The 16,990-nt window shown below is 37.7% G+C and overlaps 1 protein-coding gene across 4 annotated transcripts in view; it reads right to left on the bottom strand.

Annotated features, from left to right (window-relative positions):
• Nucleotides 1-16,990, bottom strand: part of LAMA4 (laminin subunit alpha 4) — a 157,274-nt gene that overhangs the window by 113,952 nt on the left and 26,332 nt on the right. For all 4 annotated transcript variants that reach the window (XM_037842608.1, XM_037842609.1, XM_037842610.1 and 1 more), the window contains exon 2: nt 7,347-7,448. In XM_037842608.1, coding sequence (XP_037698536.1) covers nt 7,347-7,448 — 102 coding nt within the window. The remainder of the gene's footprint in view (nt 1-7,346; nt 7,449-16,990) is intronic.

Raw genomic sequence — 16,990 nt, 5'->3', positions numbered from 1 at the left:
CAACAATGTACACAGAACTTATTATCTGCACTCATTTCCAGTCATGTTCTTGGGTTGGGGCATAAAGCAGTGAAAACTCCATTGAGCTATTCATCCTTAGAATTCACTGGACATGAAATTTTCTGACTTTGTCTCAGAACTTTAGCTAGCATGGAAACAAAATGAACACTATTTACAAAGTGTTTTTCCAAGTTTGTAATAGATTTAAAAATTGCCAAAATTGATCTAGATACCAATTTTAGAGTTGAAAGTAAAGCAGGAAGAAGAAGTCTCCATATGTGATTTCTTCTTGCTCTTGGACACCTAATGAGTGTGCTGTTTTACTGATCTCACATGCTTAAGCCTACAGGGATTTATATGATCGGTCTCTGCCTTACACACATAATAAAGGGGAGTTTGAAAATCACGAGTAAAATGCTAGTGTCTGCAGAAATTACAGATGCAATATCTTTGCTTTCCTAAATAGATTTTAATTAGGTTTTGAGACTAATAAAAAATTCATTAGCCTTCACTATATTGGATGACTTCCCTCCTCCATTGTGCTTAGGGAGGGACAGAAGTCCATCTGAACGTCAGTATTTTTTTAATTATAAAATTACATAGGCAGTTGTAGAAAATTTGGGCAGGTATACTCTAAAGTAAGAGGAAGACAATTAAATCCACGTATAATTCCACTAGTCAGATGTAAACAACAGTTTGATGTGTTTCCCTCTAGAATTCATTTATATTTTTACAGCTCTTTGATTTAGATTAAGATTTTTTTTTTTTTTTTCTGAAATGCCAGCCAGATACTGGAATCTCTTATTTCTTCATTTGATTGTCACTGAACAGATGAGGGTTTCTGCATGTGTTTCTAAAGGACCCACAGTCCTGGTGTCTTGAGCTTCATGACATTGGTTAAGTCCACAAGTATTTTCAAGTAGATGCTCTGTCTCCACAGCCCTTAAGTCCACACAGCAGGAGCCACTTAACCCGGAGCCTAGAACAGTGTCTTGTACTATTAAATAGAAGACTAAAACCAATAAACAAAACAATCCTTTAGTCGAAAATAAGGGATCAAGATGGCAGAGTGAGATGCTTCAGGGCTTTGTTCCTCCACAGAAACTTTGAACAATCAGCAAGTACTGGCAGAAACATCTTTCTCAAGGCTCCAGAAAACCATTAAAGAACTGCAGTAACAAGGCAAGCACTGAATCTAGAAAAGGGCTACTTAAAAGTGGTGGGATCTCGTGGCATCCTAGCTGGCTCCTCGCTCTCCCTTTACCAACTCACACAGAGCTGCTCCAGGCTCCCAGGTTAGGAGGGAGTGGAGTAAGTCTTGTGCACACACACTGGGAGCATGTATGTCTGGCTGAATCTTTCTAGTGGTGGCCTGAGGGACTCACCATCCCAGAACTCTCCCTGCATGTACATGGCAGCTCAAAAAACTCCTTCGGAATGCTGTGGGAGAGCAGTCAAGTTGTGCCTGGGCAAGGGCTTTCTGACTGCACGACATTAAGTGCAGTGCCCAGAGTGCAAGGAGACTGTTTCCCTCCTGTTTCTGTGTACATGGGGACTGCTAGAGCCTCATTCACAAGATCAAGAAAAGAGGCACGTGTGGAAAGCGTCAGGGAGCCCCTTACACTTTGGCCTGGAGCTAGTCTCTAAATTCAATGTATGGATAAGTTCTGAAAGAGAGCACTCACATAGGACAATCTGTACTTTCTCTTCTTCTTTTTTTGGATCCTGGCAGTCAAGGAAAGCTCTGCCTTAACACTAGACAGATCAAAGGTTAAGGAACAGATGTTTCATAGTTCAAATTCCAGTGACAGCACATTAAAATATCCAAATGTCCAGGTTTCAACAACAGATTACAAAACAGACAAAGAAACAGGAAGTGATGGCCCAGTCTGGCATCAGTGAGGAGGCCAAGCTGGGACATACCAGACAACAATTTTTAAAAAATGATTCTAAATGCCCAAATGGCTAAAGGAAAACATGGACAATGAACTAAAGGAAATCAGGAAAATGATAGATGAACACAAAGAGAGTATCAATAAAGTGATGGAAATTATGAAGAGGAGCTAAACAGAGCTGAAGACCACAGTAACAGAAATTAGTAAATCTCTTGAGAGTTTCAGTAGCAGATTGGAGCTGCCAGAACAAGGAGTCAGTGAACTTGAAGATAAGACAATTGAAATCATCCAGTCTTAGGAACAGAAAGAAGAAAGACGAAAAGTGAACAGAGCCTAAGGAATTTGTGGCACACCATCAAGTGTACCAACATATGTATCATGGGAATCCCAGAAGAAGAAGAAGAAACGGAAAAAGTAGCAGAGGAAATATTCAAAGAAATAATGGCTGAAAACATTCCAAATTTAATAAAAGATATGAATATGCACATCCAAGTTGCTCAACAACCTCCAAATAGGATAAACCCAAATAGACTCACACTGCCATATATTATAATAAAACTGTCAAATACCAAAGATAAAGAGAGAATTCTGAAAGCTGTAAGAGAGAAGCAATGCGTCATACATAAGAGAGTCTCAATAAGATTAAATGCTTATTTCCCATCAGAAGCCATGAAGGCATAATGTGCTGAGAGCAAAAAATTACCAAAAAAGAATTCTGTATCTGGCAAAACTGTCCTTCAAAAATGAGAGAGAGATTAAGACATTCCAAGATAAATAAAAGCTGAGGGAGTTCATCACCACTAAACCAGCTATACAAGAGATACTAAAGAGAATTCTCCATGTTGAAAGGAAAGGATAATGAACAATAGATTGAAGCCACATGAAGAAATAAGGATTGCCAATTAAGGTAATAACATGGGTAAAGGTAAATGACAATACTGTTGTGTTTTTAGCTTGTAACTACACTTTCTACTTCCTAAGGCTCTATAAGGCAAATGCATAAAATGTAATGATAAATCAGTGGTTTGGGACTCATGATGAATAAACATAATTTGCGACAAGAATTACATAAAGGTGAGGAGATGGAGGGGCATAGGAACATAGTTTGTGTATACCATTGAAGTTAAATTGGTATCTAAACAAACAAGTATTACAGATTTAAGACATTCAATTTAAGTCCCATTGTAACTACAAAAAATATCAGAGAATCTGCAAGCTCATAGAGACAGAAATTAGAGTTCAGGTTGCCAGGGGTGGGGAGGCAGGGTGAATAGGGAGTTGGTATATAATGGGTGTAGGATTTCTGTTTCGGAGATAGGAAAATTTTAGTATTGGAAGGTGGTGATGGAACTGTAACATTGTGAATGTGATAAATCCCACTGAATAGTATGCTTGGGAGTGGTTGAGATGGGGAAATCTGTGTTGCAGATATGTCCCCACAATTAAAGCAAAACAAAAAAGAAGAATGAGCAACTAAAGAGACAATGACGATTAAGGGCAATGCATGATCCTGGACAGAATCTAGCAAGGGAGGAGAAAAGGCTCAAAGGGACATAACTGGGTCATATGAAAAAATTGGAATATGTACTATAAGCTTTATGTATATAAGTACATATAAATATGTACCACAACATTTATAACAATGTTGAATTTCTTGAACTTAAAGTGGTTATATAAGTGAAATATCCTTGTTCTTAGGAAATACACATTGCAGTATTAAGTGTTCAAAGAACAGGATGTACGCAACCTACACTAAAGGTTTCAGAAAATGGACTAATAGGATAGGTAGGTAGATGGATTGAAAGACTGACAGATAAAAAGAGTGATGCAGCAAATGTGGCAAAATGTTAAAATTGGTGGAACCTGGGTGACTGTGAGGGACAGGGGTATGTTGGAGTTCTCTGTATGGGGTGTGTTTTGGTCTTGTAACTGTCCCATTTGGAATTACTTCAAAATAAAAAGCTGTTTTGCTTTTGTTTTTGTTTTTAATTGAACCTAAGGAACCTTGTGTCAATGGTGAACTTCAAGTCAGGTTTATTGTAGTTCTGGCCATTGTTTTCCTGGCTTTCTCCTAATGACTAGGTATCAGCTTTTTCATGCTAACTGGCCTTAGCTGTGTCCCTTTCTTGGTTCTTTGTACCCAGGCTCTACATTCTGGGATAAAAGATGGTTTATCTGTGACCAGGCATTCCTGCCCTGTCACCTCTCTGCTTCCACCAGTTTCTTCCCCCCCAAATCCTTTCTCATGTCTCCTTCTGGAACCTTTCTGGAGAGCCTGCTGTATCCTCTGGAGTTGAATGGTCTTTGGGTCCCTGCTTAGGTGACTCTGTTGAGAACTACCCACTGTGCTCCAGTTCTGACGAGTTGCAAGTTGGCCCTTTGGAAAGACCCTTTATGCTTGTGAAAGTTCACTAATTTTGCTGTTTTAAAATTAGCCACCTAATTTTAAGTATTAGTATTACAAAGAAATTTCTGTGCTTGTCTGATATGTCTACAAGGGTAGCATACCTTTGTGTATTCTTTATTTTGTTGCCAAATGGCTTAGTTTCCATTATGTAAATAGACCAAACATGGCCCCTGATATTGGCCCCTATGTTGTTTACTTCTTCCCAGCCTGCTGGCACCAAACTCAAATTCTTACACATCCAGTGGTTTTAAATATAGCCAAAATAAGCATATTTTTAGCCATTTAGAACCTGCCTGCTTTGCATGCCTTGCAAAATTGTCCTGAACATCTGCTTGCCATAGATAAGATAAACCCTGGGGTTATACAAGACCCCAAATTGCTCTTGCCCTTTGGAACTCTCTAACCCAGAGCCTCCCCATCTTGTTACTGAGTGACATAACCTGGACTCATAAGCCCCTCTCTCCTCTGGAATTTCCTTGCCCTGACCCCCTCCAGGTGTCTGTCTCCTGCTGGGAGGGACTTCCTCTCGCCTGCAAACTTGTCCAAGTACCACCCAAATAAAGCTCATTTTGTGTTACTGCCATCTCATGATCATGTCTTGTCTTTGATCAACCCTGAAATCCTTGAACCCACTACAGCTTCTTAAGAATGAGTCTGTAAATTATAAGGTCGAATTGAATCTGAACATTGGAATTGAGGAAGAATTGGAAGCAGTTGGAGGAGTCCTAGCAGATACAGAGGCATTATAAGCCTTCAAAATAAAAGCAAAATAAGACAAAATGAATTAAAAGAAAGCCTCTTATTTTTTGGTTGCTTATGGAAGATGGAAAAAATGAATTAGGCTAGGCAAAATGTATGAACTGATTGAAATGCTGGGGTTCACAATAAGTTACCAGAAGTGTTAACGGATAGCTACGGCTTCTTTTCTGGCTTCCTGAGAGACAAGAATGAGGTGGGATGACAGGGCTGGAGCTGAGAAACCAGTCCTGCTCTATTCGTAGGTGGGAATAAGGATGCCAAAGGATACAGAAAAAATGATTTTGATTCCAGGGTGATACCATAGACTTAACATATTTGCCAAATAAGTGCAAAATATTCTTTCTATGTTTGCAGGCCTTATTTGCCCCCTCACTTACTTTTAATAAAATACAAATTCCATTTTGTTTTTTAAAATTTCTAAATTAAATCTATTCATAAGAAAATGAGCATATCTATGTGAGTTGCTCTGGGGATAGGATTGTGGGTGATTCTCACCTTGTATTTCATATACAGTATGCATCTGTAGTGTTGCTGTCTTATACTGGCCATATATTATTTTAATCAAGGGAAAAAGAGATTTCCCTTTGGGTAGGGTGGGGTGGAAGAACCATGATTCTTGGGCTATCTCTCTCTGTTTAAATTCTCTGTCTTTGAGAACAATAATTGCGAGCAAAATGGCAGCTTCTCTGGGTGTGCCTGTAAATCCTTATACCCTAACCCATCCCCAAACATGTATCAGAACCTCACATGTCCCAGGAGCTGTGAAGGCGTCCATGATGATTTCTCTCAAAAGCCTTTGTCTAGGGCAAAGATAAAATCATCATGGCTCCTATTCTGGCAAAATCACTGCAGAGGAGTGGATTTGTCATTGCTCTTGATAAATACCAGCAGGAAGAACTTTTCCCTTCTTTAATTCATTTCAGTCTTCCGTCTTATTTACTGCCTAACCGCACCTGATGGGCTTTGCCAGGTCCCATTGTCTAATATTTTAATAAAACAGATAACAAAGAACCTGTAATTGGTCAAATTATCAGAGACATACATTGTTAGTTCAAGCATCTCCATGGGATTTTTTTTTTTCAAATATCACTAGGATTAAAATAACAGGAAACCGGAGATGGAAGCATTAGAAAGGGGTAGACACTGGCAGCTGCATGTGCCTACACTACAATAGAGGACATCCTGGAGGTAATGGTTGTTTAAGAAGATGGGGGCTGCGGAAAATAGAAATATCAGGGCTAAACAAACATTACAAAGAGATAGCAGCATTGAGTGTTTTTCCCTTTAAGCCTCTCAGTCGTAGAAAAATGGTTCAAAATCAATGAAAAGTTCTAATTTGCATCTCAATGTATTGAGTGAGTAAAATGCTGTCTTCATGTACATGCCTTGGAGTCCACTTAGAATCAAAATTATCTGTTTAATAGGGATGATTATGCTGATTTTGAGGTAAACAGGTGTATTTAATTAAATATTCTTGAGGTTTATGCAAATATACCCTTACAGTTTCGGAAACCCTCTTTTGCCCATTAGGAACTTGAAGAAATCTAATTTCCCTGCTTTATCATAATAGCTCATGAAGGAAAATGTGATCTTAGGGCCTAAGTCCTTAAAAATGCCTCCAATGATTGCTACTGAAGCCACTTCAATACCCGCTTTCACTAAGCTGTCATTCCACTCTGTGAAAATGGGAAATCTATAGCAAGTGCTTTTCCGCCAGAAGTTTCCTTGGGCTTCTTTGTAAGTCTCTCATGCTTCACTGAAAAACAGTCTATTAGAGAATTCATTTCAATTAACAAAAAAATAGTCTTTGGGGGCTATTTGGTTCAAACTTAGAAAATAATTCCTTGCTAATTTTGATCTATAGGTCTGATTATATTAAGTTCTAAAGTAGACTATGAAGCAACTGTTTTATCCTCTTGGTTTATATGGAGTGAAGCCAAACATATGGCGAACTATACTATTACATAGGAATTTGGCTGGATGGTTTCCTCCTCTGTGCATTATTTCCAGCTCCCATTGTGATTGGCCTAGAGCAAAAAACCAGCTGCCAAGGATGATGAGGCAGTTACCTCACAGAGCACTTTCACACATACGCCTTGGCGGCCATTTACAATCATCAGTGGTTTATGTGACGTGTTTTATAGGAAAAGGTGAAGGGTAAGAAAAAGGGCTTGATTAGGGGTTGCTCTGAGGTAGCTCAAAGGTTCAGGGAGAATATTTTATTTCCACCCAAGTTACAAAGCCCCAGTGCAATATATGCAGAGTGACAGGTGCCCCCGACTTACCACACAGAATCCAGAGCCGTCTAAGCAGCTGTTGGAATTGCCATTACAGTCACATGGCAAACATTCTCCTGACGGGGAGTGAAAGAATCCAGCTCCACATTTCTGAAACAGACACATCAAAATCATCTTAATTATTGAACAGAAAAATTGTGGTCAATATTTTCTAAGAGGAAGAAAAGAAGATTATTAAACTATACACTTCTTTACAAAACATGCACTGTTAATACCCATTCAGTGATGGATGATATATATCCAATCTTATTTATTACACTTGCTTTTCCTTTAACCTCCCTCCCCTCAACCATTTTTTTTTTTGTGAAAATGGAAAACCTTTAACACTGCCTCATCATTTAAGGAAGAATAAGAAGTTTTTAGGTAATGGTAAGGGAGCACAACATTTTCAAATATTTTCTTCCAAACCAAACCCAAACAATGCAAAAACACGATGAAATATTAGTCACAGTGAGAAGTTGCATCATGCTTCCTACAAATAAAGATATATGGTTTCAGAAATTTTTAGCTTCAGTATAGCAACTTAGAGCTGTGTCATTCATAAATGTGGACTCTTAAAAATTCTATTCAGCTAGAATTTTAACAGAAAGGGCGAAGAAGTTAATGTGCTCTTGCACTTGTTGTGCCCTCACAACTCTGTGAGGAATTTATTGTTTTCTTTCATTTGATTAATGCAGAAATGAGACCTGGAGAGGCTAGGGGCTTTGTGGGGATGCTAAACCACCCTGCAAGGCACCAGCCAAACTGTACAGTGACTGCCCTCAAATGTCACTAGTGTCCCAGTTGAGAAGCAATGTGAGATTGTTCTTGGTTTATATGATTGGGTTTATTGGTGTGTATTTTATGTTTCTTTGGAATGTTTCAATGGCATTATAGCCTGGAAGTCCACTCCCTGCTCATGAGACAGACTTATGTCTAAAGAATTCCAGACAGATAAGAATCTGGTTTGTTTCCACAGACCTTCGGAGCAAGGAGATTTCACATCACACACACCCATTGTAGTTTGTACAGTCCTGGCTACCAGGAAATTTTTCATTATATCTGGTCAAAGTTCCTCTGACTTCTACACAAACCCATTTCCCCTTGTTTTTTTCTCTATAAAGAAAGAACCACTAGCCACCATTTACAGTACAAAAAACCCACCAGTTTTGGACTCTAAAACTAAAATTTAATGTATTTAATTTGGGGGAAGTTTAAAAGAGAATAGAAGACAAACTTCATGTTAGGTAAAGAAAGTAAGGTGAAAGGGGACCAATTTATAATTTATTGTGCAGTTTTGTGGTTGATGGTAAGCCTTTTTCTTAGTTTCCAATAGGAAACAAAAGAGAGGGAGGGGTGCTAAAATTGCAGGAGAAAGCATTTAATTTAGACCATTTAATTCCAAACATTTTTTTTTTTTACCTTTTTCTCAAAGTAATATATATTTGCATTGTGATGCAGTATACCATTAGGAATGTATATCAGAAATAAGCTTCATAAAACAATAATTAACCTTACAATGTGGAATGTACCTTTAAATGTTCTATTTTATTTGATTTTATTTAAAATTATATTCTGGTCATGACCCATAAAATTTATTTGATGACCCCTGAATGGGTTGCATCCTGCACTTTGACATTAGGAGGGCTTTACTTGTAAGGAGAGTGAATAAGAGTAATTATTTAATAGTTGTCTCAGTAGCTTCCAAAACAGTGAATTCCGAGCTCAGCTACTGCCTGTAGGAGAGTCATCTGGGAGCTTGGCTCTCATTCAGTAGGTCTGACAGTGGAGCCAGGGGATCTGTATTTTTTTAAATACATATATTTTAAATTTTATTACTCATCTGCCCATACACTGGATAAAGAGAGTGTCAGTCACCAGGTTTTCACTATCACATTGTCACATGATAAAAGCTACATAGTTATACAATAATCATTAAGAATCAAGTCTACCGGATTATCCTTCAGCAGATTCAAGTATTTCCTTCTAGCTATTCTAATACACTAGAAGCTAAAAAGGAATATCTATATAATGCATAAGAATAACCTCCAGAATGACCTCTCGGTTCTATTTGAAATCTCTTAGCCACTGAAACTTTATTCTGTTTTATTTCTTTTCCCCTTCTTGGTCAAGAAGGCATTCTCAGTCTCACGATGTCAGGGTCAGGCTCACTCCTGGGAGTCAAGTCCCACATTGCCAGGGAGACTTATACACCTGGGAGTCAAGTCACATATGGGGGGAGGGCACTGAGTTTATTGCAGAGTGGGCTGAGAGAAAGTGGTCATGTCTGAGCAACAAAAGAGGTTTTATGGGCTTGACTCTTAGGCATAATTACAAGTAGGCTTAGCCTCTCCTTCACAGTAACGAGCTTCATAAGGGCAAGCCCCAAGATCTAGGGCTTGATTTATTAAATTGATGGTCCCCAATGCCTATGAGAATATCAGGAATTCCCCAGGTGGGGAAGTTCAATATTTCCACATTTTTCCCCAGTTCCTCAAGGGGACTTTGCACATATGTTTTTATTTTCTGCCCAAAATACTCTGGGATATATTGGGGTATTACATTAACCTGTACAGAATAACAAGATCTCATTCCCTATTCTAGTTTCCATGTAAGTATGTTGTTTAAATAAATTGAACTTACAGGTTAAATTGGATAGTGTGCTACAGAGAATATAAATTTTGTACCAAAGAAACATCTCTTAAATAACAGTTAAAACTCAGTAATAGATGTGACTGCTGTAAGAGCTTACAATCTAGGAAACTTTACAATAAGCCTCATTGAGCATTCTGTACTACTGCATTGTTGATTGCCCAGTGTCTGCCCATGTTCTATCCCCTGAAAACCTATGTGTTTGAATTCAATTCTCTGCATTTGCTCATTATAGTTAGTTTATACTAGTGAGAACTTGCAATATTTGTTCTTTCTTTTCTGACCTATTTCGCTCAACATAATGTCCTCGGGGTTCATTCACCCAGTTGCCTGCCTCACAACTTCATTCCTTCTTGCAGTCACTCAATATTCCATTATATGTATACATCACAGTTCCTCTTCCATTCACCCTTCGATATACCCTTAGGCCACCTCCATCCATTGCAAATCATGAATACTGCCGCCATAAACACCAGTGTGCAAATGCCTATTCATGTCCTTGCTTTCAGTTCTTCCAAATATATATCCAATAATGGGGTTGCAGGATCATATGGCAACCCTATACTTAGCCTCCTGTGGAACCACCACACTGCCCTTCAGAGGAGCTGCACGATTCTAAGTCCCTACCAACAGTGAATAGGTATATCTCTCTCCATAGCTTCTCTACTGTATATTTTTAAAACAGTTTTATTCACACACCATATAATCCATCCTAAGTGAACGATCAATAGCTCCCAGTATAATCACATAGTTATGCATTCACCACCACAATCTGTATGAGAACATTTCCATTTCTTCTGCAAAGAAAGGAGAGGAAAAAATAAAAGAATAAAGAAAATCAGAAAGGAGAAACAACAACCATGACAACAACAAGAATACCATACCCCTCCCTTATATTCCCATCCATTGACATTTAGCTTTGCTGCATTGCCTTTGTTACAATTAATCACAATGTTGCTATTAACTATAGGCCTAGTTTGCATTGATGGCATTTTTTCCATATACCATCACATTTCAACACCTTGCAATGCTGACATTCGCTTGTTCTCCCTTATGTAAAAACATTCTTATATCATTGTACACTCTAGATTTCACTGTCATACAGTCCCTGTACTTATCTTCTATCTTTCCGTCTGGTGTCATATATGCCCCTACCCTTCCTCTTTCAACCATACTCATGCTTAGCTTTGCTCACTATATTTACAATATTGTGCCACCATCAGATAGAATTGTGGTATCCATTTCTGGATCATTACAGTCAATCCTTTGGAACATTCTGTACTCCTCATTCATCAAATGCCCTATCTCTACCCTCTTTCTACCTCTTTCTACCTCTTTCTACCGATAACCTGTGTTCTTAACTTTAACTCTCCAGTTGGCTCATCATTGTCAGTTCATATTAATGGGACCATACAGTATTTGTCCTTCTGTTTCTGGCTAATTTCACTCAACATAATGTCCTCAAGGTTCATCCATGTTGTTGCACGCCCCATAACTTTATTGTGTCTTACAGCTGCGTAAAATTCCATTGTATGCATGCCAGTTTGTTCACTTGTCCAGTTATGGACATTTGGGGTGTTTCCATCTCTTGGCAATCATGAATAATGTCACTATAAACATAGGTATACAAATGTCTGTTCATGTCCTAGCCTTAAGTTCCTCCAAGTATATACCTAGCAATGGGATTGCTGGCTCATACAGAAATTCTACACTAAGCTTCTTGAGGAACCACCAAACTGCCTTCCAGAGTGGTTGTACCATTCTACATTCCCACCAACAGTGAATACATGTACTTCTTTCTCCACATCCTCTCCACACTTGTAGTTTTCTATTTTCTTTTATAATGGCCATCCTGGTAGGTGTAAGATGATATCTCATTGTGGTTTTGAATTGCATTTCCCAAATAGGTAGTGAGGTTGAGCATCTTTTCATATGTTTTTCAGCCATTTGATTTCATTTCCTCTTTAGAAAAATGTCAGTTGATGTTTTTTGCCAATTTTTAAATTGGGTTGTTTGTCTTTTTGTTGTTGAGTTGTGGGATCTCTTTCTATATTCTGGATATTAGGCCCTTATCTGATAAGTGGTTTCCAAATATTGTCTCCCATTGGGTAGGCTGCCTTTTTACTTTCCTGACAAAGTCCTTTGAGGCACAAAAGTATTCAATTTTGAGATCACATTTAACTATTTCTTCTTTCATTGCTTGTGCTTTGGGTGTAAGGTCTAGGAAAAGACCTCCTATCACAAGATCTTTAAGATATTTCTCCTACTGTATTTTTCAATACACTTTTTTATTTTAGAAGTTTTAGATACGTACGAAAAGCTTGAAGGATCTGTACTTTAACAAAAACAAACCCTGAAAATTCTAATGTGCAGCTATATTTGGAAGGATTGCTTCAAAGCATCTCTCTCTTTTAGTGACTTGCGCATGGTAATTGCTCAATGAAGATTTGGTGATTTGAATGCTTTGGGCCAGGATAGCAAGTTTGAGGCTGATGTGCTGTTGGAAACCAGTGACATACACTGCTAACCCATCCATGTCTCTCTCTGTTAGGCTAGGTATGATCTCAAATCTTTCTCAACACAGTGCAGGCAGCCACTGCCTAGACTTGACTGTGTGCAAGATGAAATCTTTATGTTCGACCAAGTTTAGGAGGAGGCTCCACAGGCTAAGGCTATGTATGACCCTGGGTGAAGGATGACTTGGCTATAGTCTTTTAGACTGTGGGAAGTAGGAAGATAAAGGGAGGCAGGGATAGGGCTATGTTGGGCAGGCATCTGAGCCCCTGCCAAGAGGGTGAGTCTAGGTTAGAAATCTAGCCAAGTCCTTCCCTGCTGGGCTTTGTCCACCAGAAAGAATTCCTTTTTCCAATTCATCTAGCCAGAGGGGAGGCGCCATTTAAAAAGTCACATAAAGTTGCCATACATACTTGATATGGTACCCTTCTGGTACCACTAGTAGAGCTCACACATTGGATATCTAGGTCCTTGTGTTGTATAAACAACAGACTGGACAAACTTAGAGAAGATCTAGAGATGTGTTCTTTTTCTGGGTTGGTGCTGTGGCTTTTAAAAAATTAGCAACAATAACAAGGATAATGATGATGATGATGATGATGATAATTATAATATAGTTACTGAAGGCCTAGGTAACCAGGCATTGTGCTCAGTGCTTTATTACATTTTTGTAGTTGTGCTTTACAGCTCTTTGAATTAGATGTAATTATCTGCATTTTAGAAATGGAAAAAACTGAGGGTCAGAGAAGTTAAGAAATATGTTCAATGTCACACAACTTTGTAAGGGGGTCAGAATGATCCAAATCTTGTTCTTTCTCTGCTATAACATGCTGCTACATATATTAATTGAGCATTTATCAAATATTTACCATGTTTAAGGTACCATATTGGTCACTGTATAGTTCTCTCAGTTCACCCTTACAAAAGCTCTATGAGATAGTGCCCATAATCTTCATTTTGCAGATGTGGACTTCATGGCTTATAGGGAGTTGGTGCTCAGGCTAGGTAAGACAGATAAGAAATGGTGGATCCAGGATTTAGATCCTTAGGTTGACGCCCAAGTTTGAGCTTTTAACTATCTGGTATACCTTTGGTATATTTAACTAAACCTTTCTTATTAGACATTTACATTATTTCCAAAATTTTGCTGTTATAAGTAGCCCAAAGCTGGCTGAAAATGATTTAAGAAATGTAAAACCTCTTCCTCTAAACTCCAGAAAAAAAACTTTAAAAATAGACACAATGCTTAAAAATATATAATATTATTAATATATGAAAACCATTAAATGGGCATATTTACTTTTTAAACAATTTATTTTAAACAAATTGCTATTTTAACCACTTTCCACAAAATCATTTGTAGTTCTTTTACAGCTCTAAATTATTAAGCTCTCTATTATTACAGCTTGCCTCCAGCTTTAACATCAAGATTGGATTAATCAATACAATTTACTTCTGCCTTTGAAGGACAAGGGCAAAAATTCCCATTTGCTTACTTATGATTAGTGTGAGGTCTGGCTTGGAGTAACAATCAATGTGCATGTTCTTGACTAATCTTACATTTAGATAAACTAGAAACTAGATGGAACCTTAGGAGGAAATTAATGTGGTGTTTCCATACATGCCACTTATATTTAGAGAAACTGGGAATGAGTATATGTTGACATCATTGCAGAAAGCATTATTTCCAGAGGTTCATCATGTAATTAGAATATTAATTATTTCACAAAATACAATTATAATGAAGTTAGATTGTTATTTTACAAAGAGGATAACATTTATACAGCTGGTTGATCATTTTTGTCCTCATTCAAAGAAGTCCCATTGGAAGCACTATACTGACACCAATACTGGCATTGTACACAATATTTTTTGAATTTTCCTTCAAATTTTAAATCATGTTCTTTTAAAGTGTAGTGCAGTTTACATTGTTTGGGTTTGGCAAACTTCTATAAGTCATTTGGAGTTATTACATAAAATGAGTATCAAGGTAAGTAATATCATTTTAGGTTAAAAACTTTCACAAAAATCTCACTGTGTGGTCCATATATTGTCACAAAGGAGCCAATTAATTGGCTACAAGTCACTACTTTTGCATAGATATTGAATCTATTAGAGCTTGTTGAAAAGCATGATTGATTAAAGAATTCAAATGCTCTGATAGCATCCTCTAGGAAATCTGTTTAAAGTCCTCAATCACCCATTAAAACAAACCAACAATGACAAAATGTATGGAATTTAGGAAGAGACTTGAAGTTTCCGTATACGGATGTGAGACATCCTGAGGTCTCTGAGTAGGCACTTATATCTTATAGAGAATAAGACCCCAATCTCCAGCTCTAGCAAACTATAATGAATTAATTATAATAAAATTCCATTACAAAGGGTAATCTCTATAGCCCTGCACCTATTCTAATAGGATTTGACCTACAGTTGGAATAGATGTTTGCATTGTGTCTTCAACCAAGGAGCTACAAACATTTTGCAAATATTGACTCATCTTGCTTTCTAAATTAGTAATTCTTGAACTTTGATTCATCAATTTTTGCTTTAATTTACTGAGGTTCAGTGTGGAAAGCATTAAAAAACAAACAAACAAAAAAAACAAAAAGCCTTCTAAATTCATTCACTAGTGTCCAGTCTTTGCTAACTTTCGGGTTACTAGTCCCCAGATTTAATAGCCCACAATGAATTATCTTCCTACTTAAGTTTTTGTATGCAAATAATGAATTATCTTTTCACAGTTTTCCTGACAACAATGATTATACCTCTAGTTTTAGTTTTAGTAATTCCATTTTTAGTTTTAGTAAATTGTAAAAGTCACTTTAAGATTGACTATCATGCTCACTTAGGAAATAAATGCTGGCTTTCATCTTCTTAAAACCTGGTAAGACTTAAGAATCAGGTAGTATTCAGGGATCTTCTAGTAGGGAATAAAAATTCATTATGCTCTATTCAAGAATATTAATTTAGCTTTTGCTAGGGAGGAATGACTTCTAGGAACATCTGAATTTATTATCTAAGTAAGCATCACGTGGGCCATTTTTTTTTTCAGTGTCTATATAAATAAAAGGCAAAGTATCTGTGATGAAAAGCAGTCCTGAATGAAGCTATTGATCACTTTTGGTCCCATATTTTTTTCAAGTAGGACTGAATGTGCCTTGATTTTCATATATAAACCTATAATCAAAGTAAGTACCCAGTGAGTTAAGTACTTTATGCAATACGTTGCAGTTATCAAGAAGTTGGCTTCTTGATTGATTCCACTTGAATCTGGAGAGAATTATCCAGATATCCTCCCATGCATCTCTCTGAGCTCTTGTTTGTGTAATTGAAATTCCTCACATATCAATACACAAGGTTAATTTTCAGATTTTGACAGCGATTTCACCATAGCTTGATAATGAGAGTAGTTCCAACATTTTTAGCAGTTTATCCAGGTCAGAGGTATTCCTTCTTAGGACTGGTATAATAAAGCTAGAGCATCAGCTCAACAAAGACCCTAGCGCTGTCTCCCCTAGTTGGCTCCTAGAGCTACCTTTGCACATGCTGCTTAAGTCCTGTGTCTGCCATGCCTTTTCCAGCTTGCAAAACACTTTGATTATCAATTTAATTCCAATGAAAGACAGACAGTGACTCAGGTCCCGAGGAATTCCAAGCAGCACAGAGTTGTGTTGACCACCGTTAAGCCAGGTCCTTTAACTGAGCAGAGTGGGGAGATATTGATCATGATTTTATGAAGCAGGTAGGTGGTTATTCCTCCACAGTCTTTGTGGGTCTCATGGGCATTCTCAAGTGTGTGGAAACAAACGCGCAACTCAAAGATCTCAAATAACAGTCCCCAGTCCCTGCAGTTCATCAAATATTCATTTCGATTGTAAAGAACTACAGAATTGGGATGTGCTGAAGTACTTGTCACACTTGCTAAGATATAGCTCTTTAGTTGTAAAATTAAACAGACCAACCAAGGAAGCTCACAGGCTCTAAGGCCATGCAGACTTTCCTTTTGAAATTGGAATGGGGGATGATTATGTTCATTGATACTGATAAAAATGCCTTTAATTTTCTCCTTGAAAAGTATCACAAAATAATTTTTAAGTTCCTCATTTATAGTAGTGATTGCCACTTATAACGAGGCCTCAGTGGTGCCTTTTTTCTTTGACTTTTCCTGAAATAAATCTCCTGCTGACACCTGGCTTTCAACTGTGGCTTCTCCTCATATCACCTCGTGTAACTAGTTTGTTCTTTTCACTCCTCGCCTTCCAAGCTATGGTTACACAACATAGCCTGTGCCAGATTTTTTTTTAAATATCTGAAAACTGACTCAGTTTTATTTAATTTACTGGGGCAAATGCCATGGACACATTTCCAAGAAAGGAAAAGATGCAGACCACAAGTTCTAGCTGTAAGAACAAGTAGAGAGAAATGACTTCAGTTACAGTCATGTAGGGGATTTTGATATGACTCCTCAACCACTTAGAAGGAAT

The sequence above is a fragment of the Choloepus didactylus genome, chromosome 7 (genome assembly GCF_015220235.1).
Source record: "Choloepus didactylus isolate mChoDid1 chromosome 7, mChoDid1.pri, whole genome shotgun sequence".
Lineage (NCBI taxonomy): Eukaryota > Metazoa > Chordata > Mammalia > Pilosa > Megalonychidae > Choloepus > Choloepus didactylus.
The sequence above is the reverse complement of the archived record's forward strand: the minus strand, read 5'-3'. Positions and strand labels throughout refer to the sequence as shown.